We start from the raw sequence: 24,921 nt of genomic DNA on the forward strand, positions 1-24,921 counted from the left end.
GCCATGTGGGATCCATATGTTTTCCTGTAAATCTCCATGAACCGACGTGGGGAGGTGGTTATTGTCTTGTTTAAGGACGTTTAGTGAGGACACACATTGTTGCAAGCTTTAAGCCGAGTTCACGGCGAGGTATTGGATCAAACTTTAGTGGATTTCCACAAAAGTTTGAGTTAATGTCGTCATTTTGAAAATTTGGAGGTGGCCCTTGGTTTCTACTCATTAAATTTGACACTCTCAAATGTCAGTGCATCCTTGAATGCAGCAGACCCTGCGTCAACTGCATTTAAGCACAGATCTATTACGTTGGACAATCAAGTCTCACATCTTTTTCACATGACATCACACTAGAGGTTCTGTTTAAAATCCAACACTGGTTCATCTATAAACTGGGCAACAGAGACTCTTTTATCTTCTAATAATTCCGGAAATCTCTGTCCGTCTGTGACTCACATATCTCGGGAGCCATTCGTCTCATCACCAGTTTGGTGCGTTTCTGGACACGTTCGATATTAATCGATTTAGAAGTGGCGGCAGGGAATCGTCAACGTTCTGCGTCCTGAGTTGAGCTTCACCAAACTCTGAATAAACAGGTAAACAGGTCTGCAGCAGCGGAGGCCAGACTTGGATCTGTGCAGTCTGCTGAGTCTCACATTTACAGTTTCAGAAAAGAAAGCTGCAACCAGCATCACCATAGAACAAGCAAGCAGCCCATTCCAAACTGGCAGGTTAAGATCAGGCACCACTGCACTAGTCGAAAACAAACAAAGAAACCAAACCTTTGTCCAACTCAACAAGGTGCGATGAGATCAACTGGCCTTTTTGTTTTGTTTGCCTGGTTTCTTGCTTTGTTTGCAATAGTAGAGGAAGAAAACTAATTATTTGCAGGTATTCTCAAATGTTCTCGTGATTATGAAGCAGTAAAAAGACCAAAATAAAATCTATGATCAAAACATAACTGATCAAGCCAGTAATGGATCCTAGTAAATGAGCAGCCAGGAGGTTTTCCGTCCTTTGGTCGGCATGCGTCTGTATGTGCCTCCAAAACCATCATGGTCTTGGCTTGTCTCTCGCATCTTCAGCTGGTAACTCTCCCACTCATGTGCTGCTGAGATTAATGGTTTATTGGCAACTGTGGTAAACACTTGTGCTTTAATGAGGAAAAACATTAGGCAAATAAACCGGTGTTCAGATTGCACTAAAACAGATTTAGAACGTGGTGGACCTAGTCTTCCTTTTAAGGACTGGAGCCGGATAAACCAGCACATAAAACCTGCAACCTGCACAACACATGCAGGAACACTTTTACTCGAGCACCATGAACGATGTTAGCAACACTGAGTTAAAGTGAAGAAACATAATTGTTGGTGCATCTCATCCTCAGCAAAACGATGAACCCCCGGCCAATTATATCATGAGTCTAATTCCAGGAAGTACCATCGCAGCACGGCAGCCGACACTCACTGTCTCTCAATCAGAGGGAAGTTAATGAGGGATGGGAGAAGGATGTGGACAGGGGTCATGCCCCCCCCCCCATTTAACATGCATGGGCCTCCAGCAGGGCTCCGTCTGACTGACAGGGGGTTGGCATCGAGGGGGGGGGACTCACCGCGAGTAAACGAGAAGACGCTGCGTGTTAATGCCACAGCACCTGCCCCCCCGAGGCTGACAAGCAAGCAGCCGCGATAACTGCAAGTGTGACACGACAGGAGGTAAATATCACCGAGGTTTGTGCTGCTGCTGCATGAATGTGACAGAAAGATATTCATTAATTTAATTACTTATTTAATTTCTCTGCATCAGTTAGACAGGAGCAATACCCGTATTATATTATATATACATTTTGTCATGTTTACATTTTGTCATGCTGTCTCCATGCTGGGGGGAAGAAAAAAAACTTTTTGAAAGAAAATATACGAGGTGGAGGGAAAGAGACGTATTTGCTTGTCCCTAGATTTGACAACGAAGACAGAAAGACAATGGGGCCACTTCAGGCTAATCCTGAACGCAGGCTGCTAAATGTCACTTCTGTTCTTCCTGCATTAAATGATCATGTTTTCTTTCTGTTGCATCGACGCTGTCAGCCTGTCGTGCTCGGCCTTTCTATCAGGTTAATAGCACGTCTCATGTCTGATCTAAATGGAAAAGATTAACATCCAGAAATACTGTAAATGTCGTGACAATTAATTCAAACACACTCCTGCCTAAGTATGACCACTTTGAATTTGGAACTTTCATCTGTTTGTTCCATCTAAAGACGATTGTTTACCAACGGTGAATCATTTTCTTTTTTTACTGTTAGTGTTTGTTGTGCTTGTTTGCAGAGACTATGTAGGCGTAGACGTGTGTGTGAGCTATATTAATTGCAGCAGGTTTGATGAATTGGAGTGGGACGCTAATCAATCAACAGTAAAAGGGAGGTCTCGTTTCTGGGCTGAAGCTGCACATGACCTAGAAAAGAAAGATCCTGACTGAATGTCAAACATCAGTGACGGGAAGGAATGTTTCAGTTTTTAAATGCTAATGTAGAAATGTGTTTTATTGATTACGACTACGAGGACAGAACATGTGGTTTTGTCTCTTAAAAACTTGTAATGTGATGATGCAAAATATAAACATTCCGAGAGCTGAAAGTCACGCACGGGACACTTTTGATCTTGGTCTTGGAGAAGCAACAAAACAACTGAATTGATTATGTGACTACAGGCCAAGAAGAGGAGGAGAAACCTTATTTTGAGGTAAATTGAGAGGGAGAATGTTCCCTGATTTAAATACAGAAACAACTACAAGGACAAACACCCCCCTTATGAAAAACATTTAAACTCCCTGGATACAGATTTTTATCTGGATCTGCACTAAATTGCACACACACAAATATTATCATCCTAAACATGCCGGATTTTCTTCACCGCTACTAACATACATACACAGACAAAAACAATGGGGTGAAAATTACACAATAGTAGGGTCAGAGGTCAAAAGATATCCATATCTTTATCTATTGTATAAAAGCTGCAACTACCTGCCTCCTTTCTTTGTGTAGTCCATGTATTGACTATTAATTGACCTGCTATGGCCTCCGTCACCATTGCCTGGATACAAGCTGGATCAATGTGCAGCGATTTCCCAGTCACATGCTCCGATGTATCTCATTAAACTCAGACAACCTAATCAGCCACTTCAGGACAAATCCTGCAGTTAACTATGATAAATGTGAAGCAAGGCACTAGGCCTCTGGAGAGCTGTGGTAGTTTTCTCCACTCCCACCCCCCCTGCTCCGCCGTGGAAAGTTACTTGGAACAGACGCAGATATATAAACATTTAGAGCAGATGAAATCATCATCAAAGAAACAGGTTTCTTGTAAAACCTAATCTAGATGCGCCAATTAGCGCCTCACGGTATGTTTCGATGCAGGGACTCGTGAGGCAATGTGGGAGTCAGAATGTCCCTCTGCTTTAATGTGGCAAGTGGCGTGAGCCCAGCTTCACTTAAAAGAAAGGGAAAAAAATTGGGGGGAAAATGGGGATCTTGTGCATGAAAAGCCACGAAAGTGCCATCGAGCCAAAAAAAAAAGTCTGAGTGTTAGAAACTTCCCTTTTTTTCCAGGAGCGAGGGAAGAGGGCCAGTGGTCCTGGCTGTGATCTGTCTGACATCAGGCAGCGTCGCAGGTCAGTGCCAAGTGGAGCAGGGAAGCAGAATTCCCCCTGCTTACCCCGGGCTCAACGCGACTCCCAGTCTTCATGAGGCATGTCATGAAACAGCGTGCCGGCCAATGACTTCAGCTCAAGATGGGAGGGAGGGAGGAAGTGGAAAAGAAGGCAGTGAAAGTCAGGGCAGATGGTTTTGACTTCATGTTTATGAGATCGAATGTAAAGCAGCGCTGTAGCATGAAGCTCCCTGACTCTTAGGTCAGTCCGGCGAGCAGCAGAGGTGACCAACAGAAAAGGGGAGGTTCCAAGAAAGCAAAGTGGATAAGCAGGTGTGGTCGGGCTGGATTCTGCGATGTGTGAGGTTTCATCTCGTCATAACAGACTCGTAACGTTCCTTCACACTTGCGTGACATCTCCGCGGCTGGTTAGTCGGTCAGCGCGATGGTCAAACCGCCATTAGCAGTGGTGGCACGCGGTAAGGGCGGGCGACTGTCACCTGCAGATTGATGTGGTTGAGTCCGGGGGCGTGCCCTGTGAAATCAATAAAGTGTCATCTCCGTGCAGCGTCTGCGTGATGGATGACTCCACAGGATCCCAATTACAGAGACGAGATGATGAATACCACCCGGATAATTGGAATTAGGGCAGAATCGCAACAATGTTCTCCGATAGTGTGAGGACAAGGATGTGGACTCTACTTTAGGTGTGCAACAGTACCCTCAGGTTTGGGGTCACAGTTCGGTATGTTTTCGTTACGGCTTTCTCGTTTTGAACTAAGTTAAACACTAAAGTCTGTAATACTGCGGCAACTGACATAAAATCAAAGAATCGATTACGAGGCTCCATTCATGTCTTGTCGAGTATAGCCACTTATCCGTTGCTATAGAAACACCTACAGCATTGTCGGGCGGACACCCAACCTGGTGAGACTGGTTTCAGATAAAAACATTTGAAATGATAATCAGGTTGGGGTCGGGTTCGGTCACGTCAGTTGTCTATCTACTTTATTTTTGATGCTGTGTTTGCCTGTAATTGGGGAAAACATCAGACTCGGGTTCGGACAGAAAATTGCAGCCGAGGTAACTCCATTTGTTTTTACCTTGTCCCGGTTTGAATCGGCTGCATAGAGAGTAAAGAGGATGCCTACATGCCATGGGGAGCTGGGCGCTGCACACAGAAAAAGTTCAAAACATTTCTCGCCCCGAATAAAGAGAATGATACCAAAGAAATGATTAATGTTTTAATTTCTTCAAGTGTAATGACTGTATTTTGAAATAGATATATCGGGTCATATACACAGTAAGAAGCCAGCCATCCTTATATTTGAGTCATGATCAGAGCTAAAACTACGCAGATAAAAAGGTTTGTAAATCTGGAACGATGACAGTGCGATCAGTGGACCAAGAAATAGACAAAGCCCAGAGAGGAAACCGATCACCAGGAATCATTCTGCCGTGGACACACAAAGGGGGGGGTCTGTCGTCACCAGAAATTAAAAACAGACACCACTGCTTGTTTATTCAACTGCTCAGAAAGACCATCAAGCAAACTGACCCTCACAGGTTGAAGACCTGTCATGCAACTGCGATCTCAAGCAGCTTCGGTTGCATCAGCCTATAATGAGATTTTGACCGTGGCAGGAGGAGAGAACAGGAAACGGTTCTGACTTGTTTTTTGGAGCGGTCACATGCATAATTTAGGTATGAGGACTTGTTTTCTATCAGCTGTCCCACATGCTGCTGCCTTACTGTGTAATGGGAGCGCCCGCTGTAACTGCATGGAATAAAATCCCCTAAAATGAAAACCATGTTTATTTAGGATGGCACATAAGGCGGCAAGAAGATCCTGGGTTAGAATCCTAGTTTGTGTCTTTCCTTGTAGAGGGAACATGATCCCCCCGGGATTGTGAGGGATTTTGCCGGCATTCTCCCTTCGTCCAAAGACATGCAGATTGTGGTAAGGTTCATTGAAAACTAAAGTTACCTCCCTAAACTAAGGTTTGTTTGCAAATGGCATTTTCAAACTGAAACAATCAAGTGTTTTGGCTCCGTTTAAGTTTGAATCCTTATCCACAACATATCTGAAAACTGATATCACGATACCGGTGAGTCTCGCTGGACATATGAATTGCATATTGGCATATTGCTCCAACAAAAGCTGGTCTCCTACTCATGTAAGTAGTTTTATTATTGTAAAACATTGAATTTATGTGTACAACAGCTGTTAGTAAAGCGGCAGGATCAGCAGCACTTGTAATTGATTATCCATGTTGCACTAACCAAAAGGACTCAATCAACAAGAGGTTGTGAGAGTCTGTTTTCATTTTGAACATCTCTATTGCTGCTGGTCAAGACTAAAACGCTGCCCAGGAGTGTTCGAGCTCAAACGTGCCAGAAGCATTTGAAAACATCTCCAGAGTAATGTGAGCAACAGGCGTATCTGTAGCAGAGCTAAAACCTTTTCAGATGAAAACATGGCACTTTGGATGAAGGATTAATTCACCACAGATCTGAACGTGAGTGTGAATGGTTGTTTGTCTCTGTGTGTTGGTCCTGTGCTCTGCTCACGATCTGTTCAGGGTTTGTCCGCCTCTGGCTCAATGTCACCTGGGATCGGCTGCAGCCCCCCCCCCCCCATGACCCTCAAAGCATAAGCGAATACATAATGGATGGATGTTTATTTAACTTTGTTGGTTTTCCGATCGTATGACTTAATCTCCTCATACAGGGAAGAGTCACGGAAGCACAACTGCAACGACCGACTCACATGAACTCAGCTGTTTTACACACAACGTTCTGCCCTTTTTATCCTGTTGTCACTTGTGGACATGTGACATCATTCCACATCTGGTTCTCATGTGTTTTGCTTACACCAGAGCAGCGTCTGTCGCCCCGAGGCATGTGTGCACACGCCAAATGGGGGGGGGGGGGGATATGGTGTCTATGACAATGATCAACCTGCAAGTCATAAATTTGCGCTCGCTCGGGGGTTACAGCTGGGCAGGGCGTCTCTTATTTCACATATAAAAGACATTAATAGTCATTTTCATTTTCATTGCCCATGATATCACCGATCCCCAGGGGTGAGGGAGAAGTAATCACATGTGACAAACCAAAAGATCCGCACAGGTCGAACTCTCAATGCTCCGCTAAGGGTCAAGTAGAATATGAAGCTGAAATGTTTCTCCTGCATGCAATTAAAAAAGTGATTATATCAAATTTAAATGCGAAGAAAGCAAATATAAAATTCTGGCTGCTTGGTTCCAGGTGGGTGTTTTTTGCTTTTCTTTCTCATCTTCCCTGAAGTGTCATGGGCCACTGACATCTTTATCTGAAACTAATTATACTCGGTGCCAAAGTCAGTCTCTCAAATCGCCTTTGTTGCTGTGGATCACCGGAGGGGCGACCCTTCATCCTGCTTTCTTCTCCTATCTGCCCCCGGGGATTCTGCTCCTTTGTGGCAGCCACTGTGACTCGGCTCTGCCTCTTCATCTCCCTCAGGACGAGCTCCGCTGGTGTGTGTGAGTGTGTGTGAGTGTGTGAGTGTGTGTGGGAGAAAGGGACAGAGAGAGAGTGGGTTTACGTCCCTGCTTGTGTGCAGGACCGAATGCATGTGCTGGTGTAGCACAGCATGATTTATGTGCATCGTTGTTAGCAAGTCTTACACATGCAGGCATCACTGCAGGTGCTGTGTCCACAACGCAGATTGTGTTTGTGCTGCACACGCACACACACGGCTCATGGCTTACTGGTCATGCAACACATTCTGCTTTATCTGCAAACCACAACACCCTCAACTACTTAGTAAACGCTCAGAACATTATGCAGAGGAAAATCAAAAAGTCATTACAGAACTCTTCGAGCTTAACTGATGTTTCTTGCAAACTGAGAAAGAAATTTTGGTCGGTGCATTGGAACAAAGCCTCTGAGTAAGAAGGTTCCCGGTTCGAATCCCAGCTTGGCCGGGGTCTCTGTGTGGAGTTTGCATGTTCTCCTGTGATCATGAACAGTTGCTTGACTCTGTGTGTTGATACACCGCCACCCCAGGGTGTTGAAGGAGAATGGATGGCTGTGGATGGATGTTTTCCACCATAAAAGTAGCAGTAAAATCATAAAATCTGTTGAGAGACAACCCCGTGCGTCACAGAGCAATAGAGACACTGCTCCTGAATTTTGTTTTGCCTTAAAGTGGATTATTTACAACTCTGTGGACTTAACTAGCAAAATATGATTTGCCTCCATTGTATTGAGACAAGGACATTTGCAAATGCATCTCCTAATGTCTTTTTTAGGAAATTTGGTTAAGATAATTCAGTTGATTTCCCCCAGTGTGAATACATTCCTATAGGATTTACATGCAGCTTCCAAACACTTAAATTGCATCACACCTTCTGTCAGGTTTCTGGGTCTTTATGGTTTAGATCAGTGTGTGTGTTGAGGACATGGTGGACAGGTCATACTGATGCAGCCGCTCCCATTCATTCAAATGCTTGGCAGAGAACTTGCTCAAGGCACAATGCTCATGCATCTCTATCCATTGCAGCCTTGTGCTCGGACTAATGAGCGACTGGGGGACTTCAAACAATCGGGGCGATCATTCTTTTCACGAGGTAAACCCACACCCACCCACACACCCACCCACACACACACCCACACACACCCACACACACAAGCAGTACTTCAATTAATTAAACCTGTCTGTACTTGTGTGTCCTACCCCCCCGCCTTGCCTGCCCTTGGGGAAATCAAACAATTAAGGACTGAATACAGATTTACTCGGCCTCCCTTCATGTGTCTCACCCTCGAGATGTCCTCCCTCTTTCTAGTAAAAGTCAGATTTTGATGTATTAGGGGGGGTTCGGTTTTGCACCCTGACCCTGTGTTCTTTCAGAGGATGATTGACAGGAGGAGGCTGCGAGATCAAACCTGGAGGAGGCAGAACAGACAACTGAATTATTTACGGACAGATGAATCTTAAGTGTAATGTGCGAGGTCGGAATCCTTATGCGCTTGCAGCAGGTGAGGTCCGCACTACAGGACAAGACGTCCGATGTCCAATTTATTAAGCAATCTATTCCCAAAGCCCTCGCAGAGTTCACAAACCTCCGGCAGAGACAACATTAGATCTCTGCTGCGCGTGCTGACAAAAGATTCTGTTATGTCACGCTTCCTTAAATCAGCGCTCAACGTGATCTCCCTTCCATTTCGAGAGTTGGTGATTGCTTTACCAATAACGTACCAAGGGCTCATCTATCATCCATGTGCCACTGATCCCTTTAAGGACTCGGGCTTCTTCTTGATCAGCTGACGCGCCCAAGAAGTGGAACGTTATTGGCTTTCGCCCGGGAGACAGTTTGTAAACAGCCCATCAGACATCAGCGTGTGCAGATGGAGCGCCGAGCTGGGGCTTGATCATTTTCTCTGCATCGATGACCCGTCGAGCATAAATAAAAAAGCGAGCGTGTTTGATTTGCATCCACACAACAGAACGAGTGCATTTGTTTACTTCCATTTGGCATTTTCAACAAAATCTATTGCCAGACCAGGGTAACAACCAGGTTCATAGAAATTCTGGAGTCATGAGTCATTCACCACCAAAATACATTTATATTTTATCTTTCCTGTTTGGTTTTTTATTTTCCAACATGAAGGCCTGGTTTCAGAAGTCTACACTCCTCTCCTGGGGAACTTCTGAATCATTTATTTACCTCATTTCAAGTTTAGAAATACAACGAAATAGCTAAATATTCCACCTTCAGTCATTTGTAATAATGTTAAAGAAAGATGTTTGATATTTCATGTAATCTGCTCGATCGTCAGAAACGGACGGAGTCATTCTGTCCATTCTCTATTCATTCTGTCCATACTCTGTATTCATCTCCCTACTTGTCCACGTCTTCCTAAAGCTCACGGATACGGAACAGACAAAACAGTAAGCAAAACTACCATAAGACACGAAGAGGACATTCCAGCGTCCACATTAAGCGTTTCCTCACAGACCACTAACATTTGCAGAGCAGCTGTTAGTCTTGAGATACATTCAACACAACCTCCTCCACCGTCACCATGTTTGTCGTTGACAGAAACTCTAAACTCTCCACTGCCCTCTAGTGGATTCATTGCTTAACAACCATGCCAACGTAAAGAACGGTAAAACAACATTTGGAACAGACGCGTGTCTCTTTTCGTACGTGAAGGCATCATCGATGAATCTGTGTATTTCGTTTATGAAGCCAGAGTCACGCCTAATTAGCTTGTCTTGGCAGAAAGAATAGAAATGGGGGGGGGGGGGGGGGACAGCTAGCCTAGCTCTGTTCAGTAACAACAACAATCAATAACAATTAACTAATTTGTTTTATTCGTTTCGTGGTGTATTCTTCATCTTTAGTCGAGTGTAGCGACATCCTGGTGTCTCCGCAGTTTGCCTGGAAACCTCAGTCGCCAGAAAACGGTCTCCAGCTACATATCGAACTAACATATGTGTGTTATCGATCTTCTCGTGTAACTTCTGTCGAATAAATTCACTGCCTTTAACTTCTTCTTACTAAAAACCTCCAGAAAAGTTGCACTGGGCGTTTCTGCACGAATCCTCAACAGCGTGTTCCTATGCATCAGACAACTGGATCTACTCCTGCCTACACAAATATACATCAGTCAGCCACTACATTAAAACCAGATACCCGTTTTAATGTTATGGCTGTTTGGTGAAGGCCTTCTTGTTTTTCAAGAAGGACAAACCAAGAGCTTTTTCTAGCTCGTGTGTCAACAACTGCAGTTTCCTGCTTAACCCTCAGTGGGTTCACAACCTGCCCCTGACCCCTTATGCTCGGAAATCAAACTCTGCTGATGGTTTAAAGGAAACTGTGTCATGGGCTCGAGCCTGGAGTCCACAGGGTCCCTGCACCCCCGAAGCAGTCCACAGCCTCTTTATCAAACCCTGGCAGCTCCTATTGTTGTTGGCAGCGCACTCCCGTCCCCGGAGCTGGAGGGATTAGGTGAGTGTGAGTGAAGAGGAGTACGAGGGCCAACCAATGGAGACCCTGTCGTGTCCCACATCTCAGCGGGGAGATGCTGACGGCGAGGATATAATTGAGGCGGGTGTGGGGGGGGGGTGAACATGGAGGCAGGTAGACAGAAGAGAAGGCCGACTGCCTTCACACCTCATCTGACAAAGCAAAAACAGTCCGATCCAGTCATCACACATCCTTCCTCTGCCTCCGTCTACTCCCTGTGTGTCCGTCTCTCAGCAGCGAGGGGCCTCAGAGTCAGAACCTTGATGACGAGTGCTATGGGAAACGAGAAGCATCTGCTTTCTGCGTGACACGGAGACCCGGGGAAGACTCCGTGCGTGCTCCACGTCCCGGACTTTCTCTGCACCACTTCGTTTTTTTATCACGAGGCTAAATTTAGCGATGAAAGAGGCATCTGAACCCGAAGCCCTACACAGGGTTTCCCATTGAGTCTTGTGTGTGTGTGTGAAGTTTCAAATAAAACAAAAACTACGACCAAAAAAACATAAAGATGTTTTCACCATGTTTAAAGACGCCCGTCAGCAGAGAGGCTACGTTTAAGAGCAAGAAGGGGAAACTGCTGCTGCTTTTTTTTTGTTGTGCCACTGCAGCGGATACAGTTTTTTTTCTCCTACTTTCCGTCCAGCATTTATTTTTTACAAGGACGCTGCTCTGCGTGAACATGTGGAAGACAAAAGAAGTGGAGGGGGGGGAAAAAATCTCCTACATCAGCAGAATGAGGCAGGCTCTGGCCCAACTCTGACCGTCTGGCTGATGACCACACGTGGCTTCCTCTCTCAGTCAGTGACCCCCCCACACGCAGGGAGTGCTGGTCACCGTTAGGTTACTGTGAGAACGGTCAAACCGAGTCCGCTCAGACATTAATTCACACCGTAAATCCGGCGGATCTATTTGTCTGTCTGTCACGAGGGAAGATTGGGAGCCGGCGCTGCAAAGCCGGACCGATTATCTTTATGGTCAGCAGTCGCAGAGGTCAGAAACTTTTGGCTGCATTTGTTTATTCCCTTTGGCAAAGCAGAGCCTTGAGAAAATGAGATTTCACCGTGATTAATGGACAGTGTTTGCTTAAACCGGAGAAAGGGAGAGACTCGGAGCGAGAGGAAAACACAGAAAGACATAATTCGAGGGAAAGAGGAAAGCTGACAGATGCTGAGACGAACTCCACTTCCAGAAAATCCTCCTGTTAGAAAGTTGTTGCAGTGTCATCTTGGGTATTTTCTAATCATATTCAAATCATTGCACCGTAAATTCACAGTGAATAATCCAATGCACAATTAGATTTCAGTGATTCGTCTTTTTAATTCCAAAAACCGAGTGAACAGGAGGAAGCACATGAGAAAATGCTGTTTGCATGATGAAAGTTTTATTATTTATAAAGAAAACTAATCATGTAAGTGTACAAGGGAATATTCATAACAATTTATAGAGATTAATGTTTCTACCACTAACCAAAAGATGGCAACAGGGGCTCACTAACATTTCTAATGTGTTATTATACAGTTCATGAGTGAATGGCAACAGCGTCTAACTAATGACGGCTCACATCCAACTTTCATGGATTTATATTCTCACTCGTGTTGTAAGTCAATTCAGGGAGAGTGATTCCAAGCTAAATGTAATACCAGTAACTCTGTGTGCTGTTTAGATCCAATGTAAATACTACATGTGAAGCTGCTTTCAGACGAACACTGAACACCAATCATTTCCCAGAAATGTTACAGATTCTGTGTGAAATCGAAAGTCAGTTGCTCCGGACATTTTCCAGAGTTCATGTCTGAAAAGGGCTTAAGTCTGATAAAGTGAGGAGGAGACAAACATCGAGTGCACACTCCTACTTCCTTATGGAAAAGAATGTAGCACAAGAGATGAAAATAAAAAGGTCAAATTAATATATGCTTGCTTTTTTCATGCAGTTGTGTTCTTGCATATCACATTATGCTCTATTAAAGTTATTAAAATGAAACCCACAAGGCAGTCTGGCCTCGGAATCACCCCTGTTCCTAACACACAAAGGAACTTGTTCAAAATGAAAGTGTTTATTGTTCAGCCTTGGGGCTGTAACTTTAAACACAAGAAATTCTCACACACCAGGTTCATAAAAATGCAAGAATCATACAACAGATGGAAAACAATGGTGCGAGGGCTGTATAGTTGTCTCTCTGTTTGCTGTCATGTCTTCCCAGACACAGAAATAGTCCTTGTTTCTAAAATCCCGAGCGCCGACATGCACAGCAGCACCGGGTGACTCTCACATCGTCTCTGACAGGTCGGACGCAGCCTTGAGTTTGAAGAGGGAGGTTTGCAAGCCAGCTGTGAAGGCAAGAGCCTATTTCCATATCACCTATCATCAGTGTGCCGCTGAGCAAGGCACCAAACCCCTGGCATCAACTTTGGTAATTACTTGTCCTGTGTTAATGCTCCAGAGCTGCTTCAGAACTATTCATCTATTTGTAATTCCTCCTCAGTTCTGCAATATTTCACTTTTTATTGTTCTTGTGCAGAGCATTTTATAAACAGAGTGAAGTTACAAAACTTTGCGTTCAAACCCAACTGTTTTTTATCTGCAATAAAGATTTCATAGTCGATGTTTTTCATAAAAAATAAATAGAATTTGCTTCACTACTTTTATCGTATGTGGTTTATAAATACGTTTGATTTAATAACTGAGCTGCAGTTATTTTTTCATACAAGACATTTTGGCGATATCAGAGGTCTGTAAAGCAAGCTCTGTAATTCGGCTTGGTGTAAAGCCAAGCAGCAACTAAACAAACGTTGTGCGTTTACTTTGTTAACTTGCACTTGCAGAGGACACAGGGATTCTATGAATTTGGACAATTTACAATAGTCATGCCAAGTGTGAAGCTGGTCACTTGACCTGTTTGCGAAATATCTGTTCTAAATACAAACAAACAGACAGATTTGCGTAATTAGTAGTGAAATGTACAGTATGGTGCTGAACCAAGCCTCAATAATCATCTCTATCTCTCTGCAGGACCCCTAAGCTCTTTGGAGAAGGTCAACGTCCCCCAGAGAGAAACTGCTGCTTACAGTAGGTTTCATTTAGCTGTGTACTTTGTGGTAAATAGAGGAAGGATGAGAAATAAATCTACCAGCTGGAGTCCCGACGAGACCCAGTGGTCCATCTGGAAAACGGCTCAGAGTCGAGAGGGGACGACCCCTATCAGGCACAAAAAGTATTTTTTTAAAGAAAGCCACCGAGTCCGAAACCACGATTCATTCGTCTTCTTCAGATTTGTACGTTTAATTTCCTCTCTGCTCAAAAATACGTTTTGCTTCTTGCTTCTATACTTGGAGCCTCACTGCAGAATAATGTATGTGCAGTTTGACACAGGAGACTGTTTTCGCATTCATCCGCTGAAAGTTTCTCTGCACGCACCTTAAATCTGAGCTGAACGCGTGAACATCTGAGGTAGTTTGGAGCCAATTGGGCATAAACTTATATAAGTGAGTGGTGGAAACTTGAAGCCTCTAGTGTTTATGTACACTGACGCCGAAGAGCAGGAGACATTACACATTTGCATATTCATGGGTTGTGAATGAGGGAGAAGAAGTCAATGCTTTTTTTGTTGAAAAAGAAACTGCATCAGACAGAAAAAAATCATTGCTGGAGTCATTTGACTTTGACGTGAGCACCCATTCAGAAGACGTTTAGGGAGTCTAGATCTAGACTCTCGACTTCTGTCATCTGATTCCAACTTGATGCACAGACGTATTTTATTGTGATTGGCTAATAGACAAACATTGGTCCACATCCTCTAAAGGGAACTGTACCAGAGCCACATCCTTGTTTTCTGCAAGAATGCCCGACTGATAGGAAAGCATGAGGCACATTATAATTTATTAATCACAGTGTAAAAGCCCAAAATGTGTGTTCAAAATAAATATGTGATATTAATTATGAATGTTGAAACAGCTAATTAAATAATACATGTTAAAACATCATATATTAGCTTTTACTAGAGATCTGAATGTCACCAGAAGGGAAATAAAGAGAGAAATACTGTTTTCATTTTTCTACATTTTAGTTAACAATCTTATAATGATATAATCATATTTATTATACAGACAAATTGTTGAATAGAAAACAAGTGGTTGTATATGTAAAACACTATGATCAAAGCCACACTAGTAATATGCAATGTGTTAAAGCATCACTTTATTAATTGATATGCATTTAACCCTTTATGTACAATAAGTGAACTCTACTGAGCAGGATGGAAGGATTACAGACTTTAACACAGACTCACCCAAAGGAGAACTTCAAACTTTTAACTACTGCGCATTTGCATCTGACTCTTCTCCGTCCTGAGGGAAGGGACAAGCCATTCTTCCAGCTCTCCAGTGTTACTGGATGCCTCCTCATTAATTAGGGACATGGAGGGATGAGTCCTCCTTATTAATTACTGCTCTAAGCTTGAAAATAATTGGAGCTTCTTAGAAGGTAATTCAAAAGAGGAAAGCTCCTTCCCAGAAAAAAATAAATAAATAAAAAAAATCCCCTTTTGAAGGAAGCGGTTAAAAGACACTGGACAGAGACGAGCCCAATTCCAAGGCTCGTCTTTGAAACTAATGAATCACAGTATATCGTGGCCTTGCAGCCAGGAGAGTAACAAGGAAGGTACAAAGGCTACAGTTAACCACAGTGCATCCTTTGCTGGGAAATAATGTCCCGTGGTCCTGAATGAATTTTCAGAGCATAGCGTGCGTTTGTGTGTGTGTGTGTGTGTGTGTGTGTGTGTGTAGACTGCACTGTTTTGAAGCCAAATTATCCCGAATGAGAATGCCATCTAACCATGAGGACGTCATTTGGAGCCAGAGTGTGTGCAATGATTATCAGGGGGAGGAGTCATGATATCACAGTCCCAAGATGCACGTTTTCGACTGACCGCTGTCAATCATGATGTTTTTACATTTTTCTAGCATCAAATAAATAATTAAAACAAAACTTACAGGAAAAATAAACACTTGATCGGTGTGACAACTACCTAAAATAGCAGTCCCATCTGATAACATGGAGGTGGGTATATGACCTATACTGCAACAAGCCACCAGGGCTGATTGAGACGCTTTGGCACTTAAAGAGCCGTCATCTCATATATCTTTATATACAGTCTATGGTGTGTTATGAAACAGTTACACTGGTCTTACACCTTTTATAACACTGAAACTGCCTAATCTTGCTTTTATCATATTACGTTCAGAGATTCAAATATTTAAAACATAAAATAAACTGTCTGAAAACCAACCCCATTAACCAGTTCACATAAGAGCAGCCAACAGATTTCGCCTGACGGTGATTTTACTGGTAAAACATCACATCAATCAACACCAGAACTCAACTGAGCGTCAAGAAAAGATCTGAAGCTGTAGAAGGAGAAAGTTTAGTTGGAAGCCGTTATTACTACAGACATTCAAATCTGTGATAAACACATTTAATCTGTTCACCTTGAGTAAGCCCCGAAGCCCAAATGAGAAAAAGTCTTTCCGGCGTGTTTTATTTCTGACTTAATGACTTGGGGAGGGATTTGATACACTCCTTGTCTCACTCCTGGCTTAATGACAAGAGGAAGGATTTGATACACATGGTTGTCTCTGGGTTTGACGTCCCTTAAATAATCTGTGTGGCTCTGCAGCATTGGACAATAACTCTACGAAGGAGATCAGAGGGATGCCCTATTTTTTTCGTGAAGAGGTTGTGTTATTTGTGCTGCGTCTTTAGACTTCTGTTTGTTCAGTTCCCCAGGAGAGGCTGTTTCCTGTCTGTGCTTTCAGTGAGACACGAACACGTCTTCGTCGAGAGACGCATCAGGTCACAGGCCAGACACTGAGATACGCCGTTGAATAACAATCCTGAAAAGCAAATCCGGAAACTGGGACACAAATTGGGTCTGGAACGTGTCCAGGCTGCATTTTATTGTTCTTCCAAACACCCGAGAGATAGAAGAAGTTTGCAGCTTGGCTTCTCACTCGGGTAACATATCCTCTGCCTGCCCTCTGTCCAGGGAAAAGGCCAGATTAAAGAGTGTGGATGCACATATGTGTGTTTGTGTTGTAGCACAAAAGATTCCCAAAGTTAGATAGCCAACCCTTCTAGGCCCCGTATTCTTAAGGCTAAACATCATCATGAGCAGAGTCAACCCAAGTGCACGCAACCAAGACAATCCTCGACTCCACTGACGAGCCCCAGGCCTCCTTTCACCGACCCTGCAGTCCATTAGAAAAGGAAACAAGGATGGAGAGCCGGCTGCCTGCTTGAATTGGGATTCATCTTGATATGCCCGGAGGCCCTTCATTCAGAGCCACAAAGCAGCAGGAGCTGTAAGAACAGCCTGGTCAGGAGCGGTTCCATACCCAGTGGTCAAAGCTCAAGCACCGTCGAGATGAAGTCAAGCTTCAGTGCTTTTCTCCCCCAACGGAGGCATGAAACTAAAGCTTGTGTAAGAAAAATGAATGACTTCACACATGAAAAGGTAAATGGATGTGTATATATAGCCAGTGTTGCACAGGAGGGAAATCCTGGTGGGTTGTACATGAGTGTGTGATGTGTTCATGTTCAGGAACCGGGGTTCTTCCCTTATTGACCCGACCAAGGCAACAAAGTTTAAGGTTCAATATTCACATTTTGGATTTCAGAAAAAATGACTGATGGAATTTTGAGAGCAGTGCTGTTATTGTCTAAAGTCTAAGGGCATATTTTCGTTTTTCACATCTCTTCTTGTGTCTTTGCTTTATCTATACTGAGGCTCATATTTGGCCTATTGTCAAATATATGATATTATATATATATATATATATATGATATTATATATATATATATATGATATTATATATATATATATATATATATATATATATATATATATATATATATATATATATATCTATTCACCATTGTGTTAAGAGATAACTTGATCCTAAAGCTGATCTCTTGTGAAAATACATCTTTTGTCATATGGTTTTGATGCTTGAAAAGGGTTCAACCATGTTCACAAAAGCATTAATAGTATTATATAACATTTGCACTGTAGGGAACTGGATCCCTAAGGGGTGGGGGAGTCAGGTTCCTGAATGAAAGCCTGATGTTACCAAATAATGGGTTGCAGGATCTTTTCAGAGCCGCATAAGATTCAGTCAGGTAGTTTTTCATGGTATCATCAGAGAAGATTCAGCATCTGTGACTTTGATCAGATCAGTTATCCGCTCCAACGTCCTTTGACGCAGAATCCTATTGTAAGATTTATATGTTTGGCTTTGAAGAATGAAGTCGGACTACTCGTTGAGGAAGTGTTGTAAAATCAACGTGAACTTGAAGCTTTTTTCACTGTGGTTTCCTCCGACTCTAACCACAGAGGAATACAGCAGTTAAAGGCCTACTCTTTCTCAGAAGAATTTTTATGTTGGATCCCTTGAAATCCTCTTTACATTCCCGTTGCAATGAATAACAATGAAAAGCTCTGACAACAGTGGAAACCCGAGGGTTGTAAAGAGCTCATCCCATCATTCTATTGGTCCCATGGGGTAAATACTGATTGGACAACCTGCCTGTCAACATATCTACCTTTCTTGTCAGAGTCTTCTGCAACTCTGGAGAGTATTACAGCATCTTTGGTAGAATCCGAACTTCCATAGCCTCAGTCAGGCTGGAGTCAGGCACTGCCTGAGGCTCGTTCAGGTGTTTTCAGGGTGTGGATATGGAGGGAGGTCGGAAGTTGTCTATTCTTGCTGGTTTCTTCAGTACCACCTACCCTCCCTTAAAGAAGACAGATTGTGCTGTTCATTTATTCCCTTTCCTTTAATTTGTTGTTTAGGATTTTTCTGTGTGAATTCATTCTGTCCTTAAACACCTCGTCAGTAGCACGTTAGAATAATATACGCCCAGCAGCTAGTCTGGCACCCCGCCTAACACATCCAGGTACAGCATGAGCAGATGCTGACATTTCATTCACACGTTGGAAGTTTTTGACCAATCACAACAGACTGGGCCAACCTGCCAATCAGAGCAGACTGGGCTTTATCGGGAAGGAGGCCTTAATGAGGCAGGAGCTAAAACCAAGTGTTTCAGACAGAGGCTGAAAAGAGGAGCTGCAGCAATGGACAGTTTGAGGAAAGTAATGTGTTTTTGAACATTAGAGCATGTCAAACATTTAAAGTTTTAACCCAAAATAAAATTATGAGATATGAAGCATGACTTACACGTCTCCTTTCATGATTCAAAAATACATTTACTTCAAAAATACGAGCAACTCTTCGTTGTTATCTAAAAGCACTTGGTTGACTAAGGAGCTGCTTTCCTATCAAGTCTTATTTTGTCATTTTATTTCCACTACCCTACTCTCCCTCTCTTTCTCAGAGTCCCTGGTTGCGTGCACGATTTCTGCGCTTGAAACCGTTTGTCCGCACCTCAGTTCGTGTCCATCTCCTCACACTCACTCAAACTGCAGCACAGGACATATGTGCAGCGACAGTATATTTGAGTGCAGATGGTTATTATATTTGAGTGCAGACAAACAGTTTTGAGCAGCCGAGCGGACATATACGAGCTGTGACTATTTGACAGAGGGGGCCGGGTCTTGAGGGAAAGCATTGCTAAAACGTGAAATGAAGAAATGATGCTGTCAAAATGAAAGACGATGGCATTGAATAAAGATAGGAATCTGAAGAAAGAGCAGAACAGTGGCAGCATTTTTCACAAGGAGATGGCCTTGGTTTTTTCAGGCAGCCACCTTTTGAACCATATTCAGTCGTCGGGTTGCTCAAGGCAGCGGCTGCCCTTTCCCTCCCAACAACAGGCTGCTTTACAGGGTGTCCAGGGATGATGTAGGAGTATCTGAGCACTGATGTCTTCTGCAGTCCTTAATGTCAAGGAGCAGACACACCAAGGAATCGGCTTGCAAACACTTTGTGTAGCAGGAGGAGAAGCTTTCATCAGGTTGCAGGCTTTTTTCGAAATGAACTGAGTGCTGCTGACCCTGTGCAGAGCAATTCATGCAAAATGTGTCTCCGGTAAAGTCATGAAATAAACAATATTTACAAAACTTTGACACATTAAGATGGAGGAACAGATGGGTCAGATGAATTTGCAGCTATTTTGCATTCTGTCATTGACCCTGTATATAGCCAGGTCGAGTTTGGTCTGTAAAATATCAAAGTCTGCCGGCCTGCCCGAGGACAGATTTTGTCCAGCCCCACTTGACATCTGAGTGCTCATGTAAAAGAGCAGTTATGACTACCGAGCTCTCCTGGGTCGGAACGTCAACATGTTGATTGGCGTTGCGGCTGCTGCGATCACATCCTGAGACCATATCTAGTTTCAATCTGTTTGCTATAAAATGTTCATGTACTCCAGCCTCTCTTGGCAACCTCTGCTCCCCCCTATTACCCAGCAGGGGGGGTGATGTGAGTTTAGACACGCTGAGAGCATGTCCTCCTATAACGTAGAAATCGCCGAGTTCAGCTGTGCAGCCTCATCTGCGCTTTGTTGCCAGCAATATTTATTGACAGAGACCTGAGAAAAAACGAATGAATCCGCGGGTTTCACTCAGGATCATTTCATTCTGGGGCCACGTTTTTCTTTTTTTCTCCTCTTCCACAGATGCCGGCTGTGTTTGAACAACTGGATTCCATCAGCAGCACGCAGACGGTCTGCCAGCGGCCTCAGACATGAGCCTTCACTTCATGTCAGCACAGCAGGTTCAGTTCTGGCTTTGTTGCACTGATCCGCGGAGCGAAACCCAAATCGACAACACGCATCCTCCCTCCCGCTCGTCACATCGAGCTCCGATTGAGATTTAATGAGATAGTATTTCCACCTATCACAGATTGGTGTCAGAGACAACAGACGATGGGGGAAAAAAAGTCATAACACCTTGTTTTCCAGACTTGCTGAAAGCGTTGCGAGCAAATTCTGACAGATTGGTGTTTGGAGTGCTCACAGGTTTGTTTGAGTAAAGTCTCTCCATCATGCTCAAGCTCATTAGAGGGCTCTAGATCGCACCCCTCCATCGTCGCTGTTTGTTCCTCTTGGCTCCGGGGCCCGAGCTCGGCATCAGGTTTAATGCCGCTGGACAACGATGACAGCCACGCCGAATGAGGATCGTGCGGGTGAGGCACGGGAACGTGAGGTGTTTTTTCCCCCGCTAATGGTGAAATGAAATGTTCTTCCTGTAAGAGGAGCGCAATTCCCTGCTATACATGGGGGGAAAATTTGACAATCTGCAAGTCAGCTTTGCAGAATCCCCACCTGTGCAGAGCAGGAATGTTCTTCGACAGAAAGACCGAGTGTGATTTCCCATCAAAATATTTTCAAAGCAGGTAAGCCATAAAATTGCGGTCGCTGGTGTTGAAAGCTTTGTCCCGCAGTCTGCAGGTGGAATTTACATATATTAAGTACGGAAAAACAAGTGGGATTCATGTCTGACTCCGGCACAAAAGCCCATCCACGCTCTTCCTCTCCCCCCTTCGCTTCCCTCTTTCTCTCCATCACACAGACAGCTTTGCTTGTTCCTGGCTGCTCATGTGTGGCAGCAGCACTGGATAGAAAACATATTGCTCCATCAATCACGACCCATTCTTCTCAGCAACACACTGGATTCGGTGGCTGTCTGAGGCCGGGGCCACGTGCACCCAGCCCTTAGTTAGAAAAATGCGAAGATGACGAATATTCCTCTGAACAGATCCAGACCTGCGTCTCTGTCAAAGTATACCTATTCCTATAACCGGATTTCTTTCAAATCAAATGACACCCCCACCCACCCTCCCTGCCACTCCCAGACTGACACTGTTTTGATGGTATCTTACTACAGAGAGCGGAGTGTGTGCTGCGTTCAAAAGCCGCCTCCTTCTCCCCTGTGTTATACCGATAGATCAAATGAAAAGATAGAGGGAGGAGAAGGAGGAAGACGTCAGTTTTCATCAATGTCTGGCTGATGTATTCAGGAATTTCTGTCTTTCAAGTCTTTGTTCCAGCACACACAAAGACCACAGCACACAGAGCACTGCCATACCCGCGTTGCAGCCGTGCTAAGAGAACGACTTTCTCCTTTCCCCGGTTATATGTAACACACAGCTTGACCACACGGCTCCAGTCGCAGCCCCCCGGGCAGCGGGTACGTTGCTGCCCTTTCTACTCCAGAAAGAGCTCAGTTTCGAGCTGAGGCCGAGTATGAATGGAGTGACACTTACTCGTTTTTCTCCAGAGCCAGGAGCAGCTGCTCACCTTCCGCCTCAATCAGGAGCTCCAGTGATGCAGGGTGACTCTGAAGAGAGAACAGACAGGAGATGAAATGAGATGAGAAAAATGGCCTCTGGACTCAGGCAGGTTTTTGGAGGAAAGTGCTATCGAACTGTTGAGCCTTAATTTCAATAAATTAATTTATTTGTGGCATTAAAAAGCAAAAACAGCAAACAGCTCTTTAAAAAAAAAAATCTTTATTCAAATCCTGATGAGGCTTTTGACTGAGCCACCCTGCACTGAGAGAAAACGGTTTCAATTGATGAGCGCAGTTGGAAATCCCTGTGAAGCTACTTTGCATCTTAGAACAAGAGCGGAGAGGATTATCTTATGTTTCTATTCCATTTGACATTAATCCCGCTGAAAGCCACGCGTCCGCGCACCCCTGCGTTACAACGCTGAGAGGGACCGCGTGTCTCTGCTGCAGTCGCATGAAGTGGAGCCGAGTCGTACATCACGCCCACACACATATAGACACACACACGCAGACACAAACATGTCAACACGTAACCTCTCTCCCACTGCATGTTGCACTCTCACTCCGGTTCATAAATGCGAAATAGAAAATTCCTCCTGTCTCACATTCTACATATAGCTGGGCTGCCACACACACACACACACACACACACACACACACACACACACACACACACACACACACACACACACACACACACACACACACACACACACACACACACACACACACACACACACACACACACACACACACACACACACACACACACACACACACACACTTCAATCTGGGTCAACCGTGGCAAAGGGCTGCTCTTGGTTAAGTCATCCGTCTCTTCCTGAGGAGAAGAATGTCTAGTGGATCATAAGGGGATGTGGAAGCAGAACACTTTATACAGTATCATTGCACAGACCAAGTGGGACTAAAACCTCCTGCTATCTCCTGTTCACACATTCTTTTCACGTGCACGCTCTCACCTCTCCCACGCCGCACAACGTTTGGGACAATTGCTCGGAAAACACACAAAGCCCGCTGCATGTTCCGGGTCTGTTGTTAAAGCAGGAACATATTCAAACGATCATTTAATTTCACCTCCATTGAAGTTATTCTGGTTGTTTTTTATCTCAAGGTAATGAGATCCCAAACAAACCTTGTGGCACCGTGACTGTTTGGTTAAGCCAGAACAAATTAATCCACAAATGAATTGCAACGTGGAAACTGGAGCTGTGTTTTTAAGTCTCTTTGGCAGCCGCAGATTCTGTTTTCTTTTCTAAAGTCTGGGATTAAAACACCCAAACAGAGCCAAGGATCCCAAACATTTGGTTAATGTTCCAGTGTGCACGTGGTGTTTTCTTCCTCTCTGAGATACTGTACAGCTGTCTGTGCATGAAATGTGCTGATGTGAACACAAACAGGCACCGGGCTGCTATCTCCGCCTGCCTGGATGTTTCCCCTGCACACTTTAACCCAGCAGACACGTAGTGCTGACACATGAGCAGGATCCATTATTTAAATACTGAGATGCAAGGTGAAGTTTGAAGATGAAGATGAAGACTGCCGACAGCTGATTAGATTCACAATGGATCGGTCTAATATCGAGATGCAAAGTAAAACAAGTGTAATCTTCCGTTTTATTTGGTATTGGAGATTTTATCCACTTTAAAATGTTTATGCAACAGGTTTAACAGTAAACCCTAATTTTCACAGATTTAAGAATAACCCCATGGCTGCTACAGGCTTATTGATTCTTTTTTTCTTTTCTCAGAGCCGTTGCCAAAGTGGGGCCAGAATATTTTTTTATTTCGCCCTGAGGATGCTGTTGGACAAATGGTCATAGGGTCCTTGAAATCAAAATTTCTGATTCTTTATTGGAACATAAATGTGTTCAACAAACTCCGTGGGGATTTTCCCGTTCGATAATGAAACACAAGCTCTTTTCAGACCTAGCAGAGTTCTCGCGAAGAAGTTTGGACATTTTTTGGAGTTTTGCCTTTCAAATACGCCGAACATGTTCACAATCACTGGGAAATGTCTGGAACATTCAGGGGAGGGGCGGCGTCTTAGTGGAACATACAGGAAGCAGGACACGTATGAATTCCGCTGTGGTAATCACATATCTATATTTACAGCCAATCAACACTGGCGTCTGCCCTTAAAGCCAAAAGGATCTCGCATCTACAGTACATCCAAATCATCTACGTTTACGTCACCTCTTTTTCATCCTGAGATATTTGCATTCTTCCTGTTTCACGTCTGTTGTTTGTTAGAAACAACACTGAGTTTTCATGACACTTTCCTGCTGTTCACATTTTCCTCTGGCTGGCACTCTCTCTGAAAGTATTCTGGAAAATGTCCGGGCTTAAGTGCATGTTTTTAAGAGATTAAAATTTAACAAACCTGCTACAACAAAATAAATGTTTAAACCTGACAGCGCTAACCCAAAGGTGAAGGGGCGTCTGCTGGGGACCGTGAATATATAAATTTAAAACAAGTAGAAGAGAAAAGGTGCAGTTTGAATGAGTGTTGTTCACCTGAGGTTTGAGCGAGCTGATTGGTTTCCAGTCTCGTCCAACCAGCTGAAGAGGTACAGTTGTCCCATAGTGTTTCTGCTTCGCTGTTGGCGTGTGTCCATCACTCGTGCTTGATAAATTCCCTGTAAAACAACAAAAAAAAGTACAAATACCACATGAGAATCGGAGAAAACTTCACTCTAAACTCTCCCAGCCTCTGTAAAACCAGACGACGGCCATCTTTGTGGACACGAACAAAGGGAACATTTTCCAAACCGACTTCTCCCCGACAATAATGAATTCCTCCCCAGCCATTAAAGGCCTGAGCCTGGTGTTCATTAGAAACCCAACCTGACAGTGCGGCTGCCTTGAAATATAAAGCTTGTAATAAAAAGTGTCACATACACAAAATCCAAGTGTGCATTTGATGGATTTTCTGTCACAGCGCACAAATAATACTCTGAATGTTTTTGTTCGATTAAAAACAAAAAAATTGACGATT

At 43.9% G+C, this 24,921-nt stretch overlaps 1 protein-coding gene across 1 annotated transcript in view; it reads right to left on the reverse strand.

Moving 5' to 3' along the window:
- Nucleotides 1-24,921, reverse strand: part of LOC133028228 (uncharacterized) — a 91,638-nt gene that overhangs the window by 41,874 nt on the left and 24,843 nt on the right. The window contains exons 9-10 of the mRNA XM_061095421.1: nt 24,441-24,562; nt 21,881-21,954 (exon numbers count right to left, since the gene is read on the reverse strand). Coding sequence (XP_060951404.1) covers nt 21,881-21,954; nt 24,441-24,562 — 196 coding nt within the window. The remainder of the gene's footprint in view (nt 1-21,880; nt 21,955-24,440; nt 24,563-24,921) is intronic.

Source organism: Limanda limanda, chromosome 21 (assembly GCF_963576545.1).
Source record: "Limanda limanda chromosome 21, fLimLim1.1, whole genome shotgun sequence".
Taxonomy (NCBI): domain Eukaryota; kingdom Metazoa; phylum Chordata; class Actinopteri; order Pleuronectiformes; family Pleuronectidae; genus Limanda; species Limanda limanda.